At 36.6% G+C, this 17,870-nt stretch overlaps 1 protein-coding gene across 1 annotated transcript; it reads left to right on the top strand.

The window, feature by feature from the left end:
- Positions 1–31: 31 nt before the first annotated feature.
- Positions 32–13,940, top strand: LOC106091520 (golgin subfamily A member 4). Its single transcript, XM_013258056.2, has 8 exons — positions 32–232; positions 402–495; positions 562–734; positions 2,052–2,255; positions 2,489–6,505; positions 10,041–10,112; positions 10,192–10,314; positions 10,380–13,940. Exons 1-8 carry the CDS (start codon positions 149–151, stop codon positions 10,395–10,397), a joined length of 4,785 nt encoding a protein of 1,594 aa, XP_013113510.2. The 5' UTR covers positions 32–148; the 3' UTR covers positions 10,398–13,940.
- The last annotated feature ends 3,930 nt before the right edge of the window (positions 13,941–17,870 follow it).

The following is a 17,870-nucleotide window of genomic DNA, read 5'->3' as shown; positions in this document are numbered from 1 at the left end:
GGGTCGTCATATGTATGTCTGAACAGGAACTGTCATTGCGAGAAAAAAATTAATTTACACGTATAAACGCGAATGTGAAAACAAACAGATTTTATCAGTAAAATTTGCCCAAAAAGCCAAATTTTAGCTTTAATCGAAACACGACAAAATGTTTGCTAATCTAAAGAATAAATTAATCGAAGAAGTGAAGGCCTCACCATCTAAATTTCAGCAATTTGCTAATGCAGCACAGGTAGGCAGTGTGAAGAGGGGTCAAAACATGAAAGCTATCCCCAAATTATGACTATTTGCAAAATCGTAAATGGGAGCAAAAATGTCTATAAATATCCTATCCTGTAGGCTGAATAACGAAGATAAATGATATTTAATTTAAATATACTCTTGCTTGTTATTCTTTATAGGCAGCAGTCTCTTCTACATCCAGTGGGTCTGAGTCTACAACTACCACCACCACCAATACGACAAATGAGAATTTTTTCAGTATTACTGAAGAAGGTAGGAGTTGAGGGTGTGACGAACATTACAATTTTATGCTGATTGGATTATTTATTTTTGTTTCAGATACCCCACAAAATTCACCATATAAACCATTGAAGTTACCAGCTGGTGCTGTCCGAGGCCGTAATGCGACTCCTCCTCAGAATGGTGGTGCTATTCCAAGAACACGAAAACTTTCTAACTCATCAATACAATCGGATGTATCATTTCGCTTACCTAACTGGGATGCAGGATCGGTAAGTGATTTACTCAAAAAAAAAATTTTCAAAGGAGGGCATAGAATGTCTCCTAGTATTTGGGAATATGAAAGTAACAGACTTATTGACTTATTTTTGTTGTTATTGAAACGATGTGTTGTGTCTTTCTTTACCTTTTATTCGTTGGCTTAGTTCTGTATAGTATCCAATAAGATTGGCTGTGGTTCTTGGTTACAAGCAGGGCGCACATTGACATCAGCCCCAGAACAATAAACGAAATTTATAAACTCTTTTTAATTTGTTCGAAACGAAAGTAAAGAGTAGTTTCTTTAAATAAGATATGGTTTTTTAAGGTTCTATAGTTTTGCCCCAAATAACAAGACTGTTCCGTCACTTATTGAAAATTCCAATCAAAGAGGAAAAAGCAAATTGTTGGCTACACATTTTGCACTATGGAGTTTTTCTTACTTGAATTAAGACATATTGCACAAGTTGCATGGTATTGAATCTTGAAATCAGTACGGTTTCTTAACTATCGAACGCAGAATCTTCTGAGCTCCTTCAATATATGGCACCTAGATGCCTTTCACCACTTGATCTTTCAGTTTTTCTTTGAGTTTTGGTTGGAATTCTTTGTTCACTCATACAACATGACCTAGCCAACGCAATCGTTGTATTTTGATACGTTTAGCTATGCTAATATCATCATACAGTTCTTACAACTTGTGGTTCATTCGACGTCGAAGTTGCCCATCAATGAAGACTGGTACATACATTTTACGAAGAATCTTTCCACCAAACATTCCATTCTTCTGAACCATATAACAACAACATTTTTACTTTCTTGTGTACGGCGCGTAGTATGCTGAGACTCAAATCATCGGGTATGCGTTTTTCCAGCCAGATCGTGCAAACGAGCCTATCGCCTCCGATCTTAAATAGTTCGGTTGGCAACTCTTCGGTTGTTGTTATAGCAATGTGTTGTACACTGAGACGGCAGCCCTTGCCGATGATCCATCGGGTCAATCCGGTACGTACCACCGGTTGCCCTGGGATTGGTCAACTCTTCGGTAACTGGTGCCTTGCAGTTTTTCGGTCCGTTCACTGCTCTTGAACCTAATTTTTTAAAAACGTGTTAATGGTCAAACATTTAGCATTATTGTAAAGATAAGGGTTTGAAATTAGGTTTAATAAATTCTAGTCCGATTTCTCTTTTGTAGCCCACAGCTGTGACTTTTGAACTACTATCGAACTAATTCAAAAATAAAAATTGAAAGTCAATAACCAATATTATTTAAGAAATGGAAAACCTTGGTTTTAAACTTGAATTCATATACCTTTTATTATTTATTTCAGGTTTACCATCTTCAATCGGATTTGGATGAATCTGGAAGTGAAATGGGTGATACGGCATCTACCGCCAAATTGGATGTTATAACGAAAGAACAATTATTTGATGCTTATCGCAAATCTTTAGATCGCTATCACAAATATCGATGCCGATATACTGATCTGGCAAAGAAATACAAAGATTTGGAGCGAGATAGTACCAAGGCAAGGGTATGACTTTTAATTTGTTGTTGTATATTGAAGTGCTTCTCTTGCAAAGGTAGATAACACGTGAACGAGTTAATTTAGGTCACATTGATAAAAATGTAATAAACTATTTTTTGGTGGTGGTATATTGTGAATGATAAGAAACAACAACAGAACAGCTTTTTGCATTACCAAATTGTAGGAGCCTGTCTAAACGATATGATGTAAACCTCAATGTTTTTGTTGTATACTTACAGTCAGTTTTGGTGGAAACCCAAGAAAAGGCAATCCGGCGCATAAATGAACTTCGTGAACAGTGCTCTTTGGAGCAACAGGCGAAGGCCCATTTAGAGGAGGCGCTACGCATGGAAATGGATGATATGCAATGCAAAATGCAAGCCTATCAGACCAAGCTTAAATTACTTGGTGAAAATCCAGATAATATAGCTGCAGCTTTGGCAGGGCAATCCGATCAATTGATTGATCTGAATAGTGAGGAGACGATTAAAAAGGAAATCCTTCCAACAGCGACCAACGAACCTACTAACAATGAGCAGGAGCTCAAAGCAAGATTAGAAAGTTACGAAAAACTAATCCAAGAGCGAGATCAACATATATTGGATTTAAATAACAAACTCGAGCTACTTAAGAAACAAGAAGAGGAAAATGTTTTGCTGCTGGCCCAGACTAAAGCCGCCATACATTCCGAATTGGAAAACAAGGAGGCCGAAGTTAAAAAACTATCGGAGACAGTAAAACAACTTCAATCCGAATCAAACAAAAAAGAAAAGCAATCAGCAGTTTCCGTTGAGGAGCTCAATGAGCTGAAAGAGAAATTACGGCAGACAACTGCTGCAAAACAAGAATTGGAAGCCAAATTCATTGCGTCCGAACACATGTTGAGTGAAGTGCGTGAAAAGCAAGCAGAAAAAGATAATCTTGTCAAAACCTTGGAAGAAAAACTTGAGAAGCAAACTAAAGAGAATGCCGAAAAGTTGCAAGAATTGCAACAGCAAAATCAACAACTTAGCGAAATGGTGCAGAGACATCAGCAAAACGAAGTCTCACTGGCGGAAGTGGACAATGAACTAAATAGGACTAAAAACGAAAATGACATATTAAAAGCCGCCCTGCAAGAGAACGAAAGAAAACTTCAGGCAACCGAACTTGAATTCAACCAACGCTTAGAAGTGATTGAAAAACTTAAAAACGAGTGTACTTCTAAGGAGGATTTGCTAAAGCAGGCTTTAGATAGATCTGAAACCTTACAGCAAGAAGTGCAAGACGCAAAGAATACAAGGGATGAGATGCAAGAAAGTGTTAAACACTTGGAAAATGAATTGCGACTGCTGCAAGAGCAAAACATTAATACCGAATCGGAGACAATTTCAAATTTGAAAATGGAACTGGAAAGAGTTTCGACACAGCTAACAGAACAACTTAAGGCAACCAAAGACCAACTTGCCAACAAGGAAAAAGAATTAAAAACTCTGACGCGAAAGACATCTAAATCTGAGAAACAACATGAAAATCATATGTCCCAAATGCAACAACAGTTTGAAGAGATTGAAAAACTAAAGAGTGATTTAATGCAACAAGAAAATCTAATTGAAGCTCTCCGAGAAGCTTCTCAGCAACGAGAGCAACAAGCAGAGCGGGAAAAGAATGATCTAAAGGCACAAATCAATGGCATCTTAAGTGAAATTACGCAAATGGAGGAACAAATGCGCATAGTGCAAGACTCCCATAAAGAATTGGAGAATGAAAAACTAATGTTAGAGTCCCGAATTGAGAGTATGCAGGAGCAAAGACAAAACTCCGAAGAAGATACAGAGAAGTGGCGTCAGTTACTGCAACAAAACGAAGAGAAACTCAAGGAGACTGAAATGAAACTTCAAAATGTCGAAAGTGAACACACGCAATTGGCTGAAAAGAACTGCCTCCTCGAGGAGAACACTCATAGGTTGGAAATGTTAGTAGCCGAGAAGGAAAGACAGCAAGCTGCTTCCGAGGAGGCCCTTATTAGTGAACTTCGATTGAAGCTGGAGACCACCGAGAATTCTTTGCAAAAGCTCAATGAGAAAATGCAAGAAGTTTTACATGAAAACTCGAGGCTGCACAACAATCAGGAACTAAACGACCACGACTACAGGAACCTGCAAGATAGGTATGATGCACTTGATAAAGAAAAGGTGATCATTGAAGATAACCGAGATTGTATGCAGCATGAACTGGAGGATGTTAAAAACCAATTGCAACAAGAGCTGATCAAAACAGCAGATCTTCAAAAGGTCATACAGGAAACTCATGCAAAAGTCTTGGAGATAACCATAGCGTTTGAAGCCAAGGATCAGGAACTTAACGAACAGAAAAAACTGCGGGAGTGCTTGCAAAAAGAGCAGGACAATTTAAAAGAGCAACTGCAAGCTCTAACGTCAACGCAGGATGATTTGTCACAACTGCATGAAAAACTTCAAGAGAAGCAAATGGCCATGGATGCATTAAACAAAGATATGGAAGAGTTAAAAACTAACCACAATTATTTAGTAACGCAACACGAAACAGAACGGCAGCAGCTTCAGGACAAATTATCAGAGTATGAAACTCTTAGTCAAGAGCTTGAGCATAAGAACGAACAGGTCATACTGTTGGCGGAGCAAACGAAATCATTGCAACAAGAATTAGAGGATAGTCAAAGCCAATTAGGTCAAGTGACTCAGCAGCTGGAACAATTAAATGACATGCAAAGGAGCAACGATTCTTTCAGTGACCAACTAAAGGAACTAAATGCAAAGAATGAGCAACTAACAGCTAAACTCAACGAACTACAGGACCTACATGAGGATCAGAAAAAGGCTTTAATTAAGCACCAAGAACAGGAATCAACTATGGCAGCTGAAATGGAGACGTTGAAACAATTGCAGCAAGAGCAAATGAATGAGAAAGCCAAGGAAATTAATGAGCTCTCGCAAAAATTGGACAATGAACTAAGGGAAAAAGATAAACTTGTCAATTTGGTATCCACATCTCAGCAACAATTAGAGGAGTTCCAAAAGAAATACTCCCACAACATTGCAGAACTCCAAAAGTTACAGGATCAGATTAATAAACAAAATACTGAATCTTCCAACAAGGAACAACTACAACTGGAATGTGAATTCCTTAACAAGCATGTAAAGCAGTTGGAAACCGAATTGGCCAAGCACGAGGAAAATGGAAAATCAAAGGATTTGGACACTCATGAGTTGAAAGACAAATTAAAATCGCTTCAATGTGAACTATATGTGCATAAGGAGAATGCCGAAAGGCATGATGGGGAATTGCTGGTAAAAGAAAATCAGCTTCGCGAAGCAGAAGCCCAGAACAAGAAGCTTCTGGATGACTTGGAAAAAGAAAGGACAGAATTACAGCGTCAAGTGGAACACATAAAATACATAACTGAACAAGATGACACGGTTCAAAAAGAATTGCTTGCCACTCAAAATAAAGTAAGAGAGTTGGAAGCCTCCCAGGAAAGGTTGAACGAGGAATGTGAACACTTAAAGGCGATTGTAGAAACCAAAGAAAGTGAATATGCCGCCAAGAACGAGAAGCTATTACAAGATTTGGAAAATAATTCGTTTACCATCGAAAAACTGCAGGGCGAAGTGAACAGCTTAAGCAAAGAGCTGGAGGAGAAGAAGCAACAAACCAAAACCCAACACATCGATCTGGAGGAGGAGGTGATACAAACAAAAATGCAAACAACAACCAGCGAAATGCCGCTGACCTCTAATACTGCCCCCTCACAACAATCTCTTCCCCAAGACTCGGAACATTTACGAAAAATCAATGAAATGCTACAACGTGAATTGGAAGATCTAAAACACAAATCATCATCTGAAATTTCCAATTTACAACAAGAAATGGAGGATATTCAATCCACTAACAATCAGATGGCTGACCGAATTATGGATTTGGAGCGTATAAAAGCAACACTGCAGGCACAGAAATTGTTTGGCATGGAAATGCGTTTTGAAGAGGCTCCCGTTCAAACAATCAACACCACCAACGTCAATGCCAATCCCAACAACAATAACCAATCGAACAATAGTGATACAGAAAAACAAGAATTGGAAACAAAATTAAAAACCATTATGGCAGAGGTGCAAGATGTCTCCAATCGTAATCTTTTCCTAGAACAAAAATGTGAAAATTATCTCATTCTCGAACAGTCAAATGAACGACTGAAATTGCAAAATGCCAAGTTATCAAGACAGCTGGATGAAACTTTGGTAAGTGTACACAAAATATAATAGCCTAAATGTTTGTATAAAATGTTAGCAAATTTTGAAGACAACTTTTAAACAAAAAAGCCCCTTTAAATTTGTAACCGTGAAATTTGAAAATTTTGAAAAAAAATACCTGCGATAAATGCTTAGTAAAAAAACAACCAAACAATCTAAAAAGCGTATAATTCTGGTTCTCCGTATGCTGGACGCATCGATAGGTCCTAACTTCCTGTCGCACTATCATTTATCAAATTATACAAGTTCTTCGAGTTGCGGAAATGTACTAATAACGTACACAGTACGTACACAGTACGTACTACCAAATTACGTTGAAGGAACTAGGTTAGTAGAGCAAATCCCAAAATGTATTTGGCGTTCTCCTGATGCGTTTCGCTACTTCCTTAGTTGGAATTCGAAATGACTTAACTGTGGACTGCAAATTATCTTAGGGCGGGTTTTTCGCATAAAAAATAAAAATTTCTTAATAGTAATACATCCTCCTCCACGGCCTCCTCGGCAAAAAAAGTATTACGACATATACTCCCAAATAAACTTTAAAAAATTAAATACTTCACTGTTACATAAAGATGTCGGGTTCTTAGCCTAATTCATTTTAATTGGCTTCCCAGCCATAACAAGATTATGCAAAAATTTAAACTGTTGGATTTTTTAACAAGTCCCATGTTAGCAATACAAAAAGATTCAAGCAACAACACTAAGTTTGATCTGTAGAATAGAAGTTAATAAGTTTTAAGTGAAAAACATTATTACTCGAGTGAACAGATTCTTAACTCGGCGGGCAACACATTCCAACACCTGGTCACACGAATACAGAATGGTCTTTCGAAAACAGACCTAAATATACGGGGCAAGTTTATCTGACTGCTCCTACTCGAACAAGAAAAATTGAAATATCTACGCAGTGTTACCGGTGTTCCACTTTTTACAACTTTGTAAAAGAATAATTATTTCGTAGATCAATAAAACGGTCAAAAGAAGTTCCCAAAAAGGTTTTGCCATACCCTGAAATGTGGTCACGAACACGTACATTATATACAAACCTAGCTACTGCATTCATCACCCGTTCCAGTTTTAGAAGTCAAACGTTCCTGACATCTCCAAGCCATATAAAAGTTGAGGCATTAACAGAGCGTGAGCAAGTCTGACTTTCACCCACAAAGGGAAATAAATACCCATAAAAAATAAATCGCCCAGATCGGATTAAATTTGGATATAGCTGCTATATACACCGATCTCCCGATATCGAGTATTGAGCCCATAAAAGGAGCATTTTTCATACGATTTGGATGAAATTTGAAACATAGCATTTTGGTACTCCTCTAAACCTTTTTGTTTGGTCTATCAAAACTCACTATTTCAAATTTCATCAAAATCGAATCAAAAATGCTCGTTTTATGAGCTCAATACTCTATATCGTGAGATCGATCTATGGTTGCCCAAAAAGTAATTGCGGATTTTTCATATAGTCGGCGTTGACAAATTTTTTCAACGGCTTGTGACTCTGTAATTGCATTCTTTCTTCTGTCAGTTATCAGGTGTTACTTTTAGCTTGCTTTAGAAAAAAAGTGCGCGAAATTTTGTTTACATTTGTTTGTTTGGCGTCAATTTTAATATGGAGCATTTTCATCATATTTTACTTTATTATTTCCGTAAAGGAAAAAACGCGGAGCAGGTTGCTAAAAAGTTACAAAATTTGTATGGTGATAAAGCCTTAAAAGGAAGACAGTGTCAAAATTGGTTTCGCAAATTCCGTTCTGGAGATTTTTCACTTAAAGATGATCCACGTTCAGGTCGGCCTAATGAAGTTAATGATGACCAAATCAAAGCATTAATCGAATTGGATCGTCATGTAACTGAGCGTGAGATAGGAGAGAAGTTAAATATACCAAAATAGACCGTTCGTTATCACATAAAAAGTCTTGGACTGGTGAAAAAGCTTGATATTTGGGTACCACATGTATTGAAAGAAAATTATTTAACAAACCGAATCAACGCTTGTGATATGCACTTTAAAGGCAATTAAATCGATCCGTTTTTAAAACGAATCATAACTGGAGATGAAAAATGGATTGTTTACAACAACGTTAGTCGAAAACGATCATGGTCCAAGCATGGTGAACCAGCTCAAACCACTTCAAAGGCTGATATCCACCAAAAGAAGGTTATGCTGTCTGTTTGGTGGGATTGGAAGGGTGTGGTATATTTTGAGCTGCTTCCAAGGAACCAAACGATTAATTCGGATGTTTACTGTCAACAATTGGACAAATTGAATACAGCCATCAAGGAGAAGCGACCAGAACTGGTCAATCGTAAAGGTGTCATATTCCACCAGGACAACGCTAGACCGCACACATCTTTGGTCACTCGCCAAAAACTGCATCCACCATATAGCCCTGACCTTGCACCATCAGACTGCCATTTATTTCGATTTTTGCAGAACTCCTTAAATGGTTAAATTTTCGGCAATGATGAGGCTATAAAATCGCACTTGGTTCAGTTTTTTGCAGATAAAGGCCAGAATTTCTATGAGCGTGGAATACTAAATTTGCCAGGAAGATGGCAAATGGCAATTATATATTTTATTAAAGTTCATTCTAAGCTTTTATTAAAAATGCATTTACTTTCTTTTAAAAAATCCGCAATTACTTTTTGGGCAACCCATATATATGGCGATTATATCCAAATATTATCCGATCTGGACGAAATTCAACAAAAAGGTTTAGAGGGTTACCAAAACACACCGATCGGTATATCGGTCTATATGGCAGCTATATCCAACTATGGTCCGATCTGGACGATGTTCGACATCGTATGATAGGTTTATCATAACTCACTGTTTTAATAGGCTCATTACACTATATGGTAGCTATATCCATATATGGTCGAATCTGGACCACATTTGACAGAATTAGGTAGGGATCTACCAGAACACATTGTGCCAAATTTCATCGAATTCTGGTAATAAATGGATCTTTTACGGCCTCAATAGCCTATATCGAGAAATCGGGAGTTTGGTCTATAGCACAGCTATTTCCAAATATAGTCCGATTTGAACCACACTTCACAGAAATGGGTAAGGGTCTATCAGAACTCACTGTGCCAAATTTTATCGAAATCGGATGAAAAATTACCAATTTATTGCTTCAAGACTTTAAGTCTGGAGATCGGTCTATATAGGGCTATATATAACTTAAGTCCGATTTTATGAGATCGGAAGAACAGGTTTATATACAAAGAATACGAAATCATCAACAATTGTTTGGAACATTTTTTTATACCCATAATATCTTCAAAATTATAAATACCCAAATAAATACCCAAAAAAGGTATTTATTGGGTATTTTCCCGCTAGAAACCCATCTCTAAGCATGACATCTCAACGTTATAGGACCTATTTACATTTTCAATTACATTATACTGATGTACATAATTTGATATTAACCATGATTTAAATTAGTTAATATAAGGTACTAGTATTAATGCCGTTTGTCATTGCCTATTTAACTTTGTTTTGTAGGTGTCCATGCAACATAATGAAGGCATCACGGCTAATACAGAGTTCGAGTACTTAAAGAATATAATGTTTCAGGTAAGTTATATATACATACATATACATATTTAAAAAAAACGCGGGCTATCTTATTTTAAATGAAAATATTTGATATTAGTATTTAACTGGATCCGCAAATGGAAATAATGAAACTTTAGTCAAAGTTATATCGGCTGTACTAAAGTTTTCACCGCAACAAACTCAAGTGGCCTTGGAAAAAGAACATCAAAGAAGGTCTTTGGTAAGTTTGAAATTGAAATTGTAGTTTTGCAAAAACTTGTTATTCTCTTTTTTTTTTGTTTACAGATTAGCAAAATTCTATAGCATGAAAACGAGAAAAGTTACTACATTTGGTAGCAATAGCCAGTAGCAAAGTACATACATTATAGTTAGTTTTATAACAACATACATATATACTAAATTAACTACATAACATACTAATTATATGTAGGACATATAAAATATAATTATTTAGTATATATATATACACTATTAATAATTTTTTAATGAATTAAGATATAGTATTTAGGCATATAAGTTATATTAATGTTAACTAAGTATCACATAAAGTACCTTTTAACTAAACAAAAATAATGCATACTGATCAATAATTGTGAAAAGTTAAAACAACAAATGTGTTATTAGTTTACAGGATGAATGGAATGGTGAAGCCAAATTATTAGAAATAACAGATTGCATACATTTGGCATATATTCAAAGTATTAAAAATCTAATAGAATTTAAAGCGCATACGGACATCGCGGCATACAAGGGGTTAGATATACATACTCCAGGGATTAAATAGCGACCTGGCTATTGGATGAGTTTTGTATGTCCTCCTCTAAAACACTAGGCTATTTTTTATTTCAAGGTTCACTGCTTGACACACAGATATTATTAGAGGTTTGTTAAAAAAGTATCGCAACTTTTATATTTTTTAAGAAAGTTTTTATTTTTTCAGAAATATTTTTTATTGTCTCCCTCAAAGTAATAACCCCAGATAAAACGCATTTATGCCTGAGTTGTTTCCAATCCTCAATTTACATTCTTAAAAATACACTTTTTATGATATTGTTCAGTGTTTATTCCTGACAAACCTATTTACTTCAGAATTAGAAACACACATCATGAAATTATGACATAACGATGATGCTTAATGGAAACAATAGAGCTGAGCACCCTACGGTCAACAATCAATACCATCGCTTTCCTTTGAACACGGTCTAGTAGCTCCAAGCATGAGTATTAAAAAAGCCGAAACACTTGGCACTTTCAATAGATGCCAATGGATATCGCATTGTGTGTTCATGTCCAAAACATCAAGAGCTTCTTGTTGTTTACCATACCTACCGTGGTTAGATAGAGACGATTGTAATGGGTCAGCGAAAAATGACAACAAAAAGCACCTTGTCTTTCGTGGATTAAAAAGTATTCAATTCATTTGAATTCAATGGCAATCTAACAAAAAACTAGTAAGTACATATCATTATTTGTAGCATTACTATTCATAGATATATCATTACCATCAACATTACTTGTGGCTAAAAAATAATTAGTATACCCCCATCCTACACCATAGGATGGGGGTATACTAGTTTAGTCATTCTGTTTGTAACACCTCGAAATATTCGTCTAAGACCCCATAAAGTATATATATTCTTGATCGTCATGACATTTTAAGACAATCTAGCCATGTCCGTCCGTCCGTCTGTCGAAAGCACGCTTATTTTTGAAGAAATAATGGTAGGTGCTTGAAATTTTGCACAATTACTTCTTATTAGTGTAGGTCGGTTGGGATAGTAAATGGGTCAAATCGGTTCATGTTTTGTTAAAGCTGCCAAATAAACCGATCTTAGGTCTTGACTTATTGAGCCTCAAGAGGGCGCAATGTTCGTCCGATTTAACTGAAAATTTGGTGTTTTGATATCACTTCCAACTACTGTGCTTAGTATGGTTCAAATCGGTTCATAACCTGATATAGCTGCAATACAAACCGATCTTGGGTCTTGACCTCTTCAGTCTTTAAAGGGCGCAATTCTTATCCGATTTGGCTGTAATTTTGCACGTGGTGTTTTGCTATCGCTTTCAACAACTGTGCTAAGTATGGTTTAAATTGGTTCATTACCTTATATAGCTGCCATATAAACCGATCTCCCATGGCAGCCGGTTGTACGTACCGGATTGACCCGATGGAGTTCTCCATTTAAAGGCCCCAATAACTCGCCTTGTCATATCAAGCATCATAGGCACTCAGTATTTGTGCAAGAGCCGGTGCCGCCCGACCTCTCACTGAGACTCTCCTTTCAATACTGCCGCGTCCGCCATTGTAGCTACTCCATATGGAGCATTCCACTATCCGCAACCTGTGGACCCCCCGGTAGCTCGCAGTTAAGCTTCTCGTGACAGCAATGAATACCACACAGATTGGATCTCAATGTTCCAGCCTTTGGGGTGCTCACAACAACCCGTGCCGGAGTTTCTTACGGTAATAATAATGACTAAAGCGTCATGATTAACGTCGGTTCTACATTTTTGAAAACACCCTTTAAGTCGTGAAATGATACCATTGTATATTTCTTGACAACGAAAAAGCCTTTTGTGTACCCAACTAGGCTGTTTCTGCGAAATCGCCTTGAGTATAAGCGTGCTGTTGTCGAGAAAGGCGCTTCGAATATATCTATCAACCTCGCCAGAGTTAGCAAGAAAGGCTTTGCCTGTTCTTAAGTTCCAATTGAGGGTTTTTGGGTGAGGGAAAAAGCGTGTCATGGCGAGAAAGTAAAAGCGTGGTAAGCTCAATCGTGGTTTGAATTTGTCAAGTTCTTTGTCCGATATCTCTTTATAGGCAAACAAAGGATAATGGATAAGATCTACTATGCTATTAGAGCTATGTATATCTTGCTATTAAACGATTCGGGCCATAATAAGTTTAGATGTTGGAGACCATAGAACTCATTGTACAAAATTTCAGCAAAATCGGGTAAGAATTGCGCTTCATAGGGAGTCAAGAAGTAAAATCGGGAAATCGGTTTACATGGAAGCTATGTATATCAGATTATGAACCGATTCAGATGATGTTCCTATGATGAAAGTCATAGGAGAAATGTTTGTGTAAAATTTCTGCCAAATCGGATAAGAACTACGCTCTCTAGTAGATCAAGAAGTATAATTGGGAGATCGATTTATATGAGAGCTATATCAAAATATGGACCAATATGGCTCATTTACAATACCAACCGACCTTTAATAATAGGAGGTGTTGAAAATTTTCAACCATCTACTCCTTCGAAAATTATCGTGCTTTCGACAGGCGGATGGACATGGCTAGATAGACCTAAAATGTCATGACGTTTAAGGATATATATTTTATGCTGTCTTGGAACAATATTTCGATTTGTTATAAATGGAATGACGAAGTAATTATACCACATCCTATGGTGCAGGGTATAAAAACACGGGTGAAATAAATAAAAACAAAGGTTTGTTTTTATGGGTGTGTGATTTTTCAAAAGTTAGGCCATAGTTACCATAAAAATTGAGGGTGGAAGGTGCGCGTAGTCTTCGGTTTGAGGATGAGGATAGCCAGGATTTATGAAAACAAACAAAAGTTGCTGCGAGGCGTCATTTTGATATTGTATGTCTCTCTCTACATCCCAAATAGCCTAACAAGGTCCCAAGAGAAAGTGAGAATGCTCTTAAGAAATTTTCCTACAAACCGGCTAAGCGAACAAAGCCAAGGAGATATTGTAAGGGAAATTCCGGAAATGGGAAGAATCCCATTACGATCCAAGCTAGCGAATAAACTCCATGGCACTTTGTAGGAAAGCTTAAGAGTGTCTCCTGAACAAGTTCAAAGGAGGGGAATAGAGAATGGAAGCAAGCCAAATGATTCGGAACTTAAACAAAAGAGTTTTTTGTATTTTGCAAGTCAGTAATAATAGTCTCATGGTAGGACACTTGAAATTGCTATCATTTTTGAAGTTGTTTGATCTCCTTTGATTTTTAGCTGTGGTGCTTAAGAAATATTACAATTTCTGCAATGAAAGTATAATAAAAGAAATTACATACCATGCATTATTTATCCTGTAAACGATGACATTTTTTAAAAAAAAGTAAAAATAATTAAAATTTTTACGTAAACTGCAAATTAAAAAATAATGCAATATATTTATATATAAAAAATATATTGTTTATAATATACAATTAATAACTGTACATTTTGATTTTGTGTAGAATTGCATTTTATAAATTATATATTATACACATACATACATATAAGAAGTAACGCATACTAACTCTATCAATGAAAGAAAAAAAATGTATTTCCCTAATATTATTACGAATCGAAATTGTTGTTTTTGTTAAAAACAAGACAAACTAAAACAAAAATTACTACTTTTGTTTAGAAATACTATAATACTTGCAACTACATCAATGATAATTTTGCATAGCTTCATTAGGTCCTTACACCGATTGTGTCGAATGTTTTATGATAAAATGTTGTTATTTTTCAAGAAAAATCTTTAATTTTGATAACGTTTCAGTGATTATGAGAGAGTGTGTAATTTGCCATTTATGACTACTCCATAAACGAGGATAATCATTGTTTATTCCCGACAGTAGCGCTGTCAATGTTTATGTAGGACAAACTTAAATGTATAGCACTACAAGAAGAAAAGCTGATTCTTAATGACTTCGCTATATTTTTTTGAATATATTTCAGTAAAATAAATAATTGTTCTAGCTATTAACATGATCCAAAATTAATAGGATATTGGCATTGAGTGAAGTAAATACATATTTTTGGCCAATATTTGATACCTACAGTGACTCAAAAAATTATTCGTACACCCACAGCTTTCAATTTCAAGCATGTTCGAAAAAGGCAATAGACAGCATAAAGAAAAATTTTTTAAGTTTTTCTGGTAAGAGTAAAGTGTGTAAAAAACAAAAAAAAAGTCCAAATATTATGCAAAAAAATTATTCGTACATTGAAATATTTTAAATATGTATGAAGACAAGTAGTCAAATAAAGTAATGTTTAATATTTTGTTGGGCCTCATTTTGCTTTGATAACGGCCTCTCAACTACGGTGCATGCTTTTTACCAGGTTGGATGTGTCTTTTGCAGAAATCTTGTCCCACTCAGTCCTTAAGGCTGGATTCCTTTGATGAAATGTTATGTTTTCGAATTCTTCTTTCTAATAGCTCCCAAATATGCTCAATGGGGTTAAGGTCCGGGGATTGAGGAGGCGTTTTCAACTGGGTGGATGTGTCATATGCAGAAATCTTATCTCACTCAGTCCTTAAGGCGGTTCTAAGGGATTCCTTTGATGAAATGTTATGTTTCCGAATTCTTCTTTCCAATAGCTCCCAGATATTCTCAATGGGGTTAAGGTCCGGGGATTGAGGAGACGTTTTTAACTGCTTACAGTTATATAACAACCATTAACTTGCAACAAAAAGTTTGACGAGTCTAGTCAAAGTTTTCTCACACTGGCATGCAAATTATTTTTGAGAATGTTCAAATACGCTTGCCATTTTTCCATCCACAAATGTCATCAAGCCTACTCCAGGTGCAGCTATACATCCCCAAACCATTGCATATTCCCCACTATGCTTTACAGTTGAAATAAGGTTCTTTTCTTGCATAGTAGTATTGACTTCTCAAAACGTTAGTGGGTCCATCAGGTCCAAATAAATTGAATTTTGATTCATCGCTGAATATTATACCTTCCCGAAAAGAATCGAGTTCATTAATGTAGCGTTAAGCGAACTCCGGCCGTTTCTGTTTGTTGATTTTGGAAATGAAAGGCCTTCGGCGTGCAACTCTACTTTTGTAATCAGCTCTGTGCAGGTAGTTCCTTATAGTTTGGTGACTTACATTTTTATTGGTTGACTTCTTAATCTGTTCGGATATTTTTCTAGCAGTTGTTCTCGGATTTTGTGCCACATATTTTATTACATCACGCTCCTCGCGATAAGATAACGCTTTGGGTCTCCCAGCGTTCTTATGATTGGAGACCAATTGACCAATGTCACCATATTTTTTATCACGCTCTGAACTGTGGAGCATGCTTTGCCAACGATCTTTCTAATTTCATCTTCTGCGCTCATTCTAAAATCTCTGACACCAAGTTTCGAGGTGTCTCCCACCACGTGATATTTCCATTGGGCTATTGGTCTTCCCGGTTTGCGTGTACCACCGTGTTGGCCTTCAAAAGACTTATTTGCTGGGGATTCTTCATCCATTCTGAAAACACGACCTAAATTGAATATCGAATAAATGAATCGAAAACAAAGACTGCAAGAACCGTTATATTTGCAAGAACAATCTCACAAACACAATCTGTACGAATAATTTTTTTGCTCCTTTTTTCTTAATTTTTTAGTTTTCCTCGTCTAAGATCTTGTAGGGACGTATTAAAAAAAAATTTTTTTGTCTTTTTGAAAGAGAATTGAGTGTATTATCAGATCCCAAAGAGCAAAGTTGGAAAAAATTGTATACTTTGTTAGGTTTTAAAATTTTATAAAGTGTGTACGAATAATTTTTTGGGTCACTGTTAATGAAATACTTTTACATTATCGATTGTCTTAGGTTATTTTAAAATGAAAAATAAAATCCTCCTTGACAGGACATAGTAATGTTTAGTTTATGTGAATGATAACCTATTATTAATACTTAACCAAGTTTATAAATTTTGTTTCCAAAACATATATTAATTTTTGTTTACTTTAATCTAAAATATGTGCAATCTTTTCACTTACATTATAATTGGTAAATAAATTAAGACGTCCATTATATGCCATTAAAGAAAAACTTATTCCTTACAATATTATTTACTAGTTCGTTGCACTGTTTTATCTTTTTATTCTGAAATGGTTTTACTTTGTAAATAGACCCAATATTATTATGAAAATTTATTTAGTATAAGTAATACTATGCCTAAAGATTATAAAAATATAAATAAAACCATTATATACACGAGTTGTAATTGCTAATACTCCTTTATACTCGTTTTGAGTAAGGCAATCAGCCGTGGATGACGGGAAAGATTCGTAACGTTGGAAATGGGGTCCCCAGAATTCACAATAGGGCTTGTACAAGTTTGCCGGTTGTACGCACCTGATTGACCCGACGGAACCCTTAATCGGCAAGGGCTGCCGCCTCAGTGTACGTGTTCGTCTTTTTTCGTCATAGGAGAGGCACATTTAGGAGTGCCTTCTCCGCACGCTTCTGGTCCGTGCCGGGATTGAAAAGAAACCCGGACCCTGGTTCTGTTTGGTTTACCAGAACCGCCCTCATCATCGATCGGACCGGTGCATGGAGTGGGTACATTTCCGATCTTGCTCTGGCCTCACTTCACTACGGGAGTATAGTCATACTGGATATGTTGCATAGCGCTGTGCGAACATAGCCAGCAGTGGGTCACAAGCGTCCTCGTCGTCGGACTATGTGACCCCCCGACCTCTCCTGTACGGCAATATATGCAACGGCAGCATCCTAGCCCAAATATTGCCAGGGCTGTGCCGGGAAGTGTATCGTTTTTGCAGCTAAACTGTAACGGACTCCATGGCAAGATCGTTGAGATTGTGGATTACATGAGTCGGAAAGATATATTGGTCGCAGCGATCCAGCAGACAAAGCTGACCAACGCCTGCAGCTTGCACAGCTCAAGGAATGGAGGTGTTGGATAGGCCTTCGTGATACACCATTCCGTGCAATATAGACCCATCTCGCCTGCACCTGGCGCTAGTGACCCCTACATGGAGTGCATGGGGATAGCAGTCAGGTCCGGTA

Source organism: Stomoxys calcitrans, chromosome 5 (assembly GCF_963082655.1).
Source record: "Stomoxys calcitrans chromosome 5, idStoCalc2.1, whole genome shotgun sequence".
Classification (NCBI taxonomy): Eukaryota; Metazoa; Arthropoda; class Insecta; order Diptera; family Muscidae; genus Stomoxys; species Stomoxys calcitrans.
This window is presented reverse-complemented; position numbering and strand designations above follow the sequence as displayed.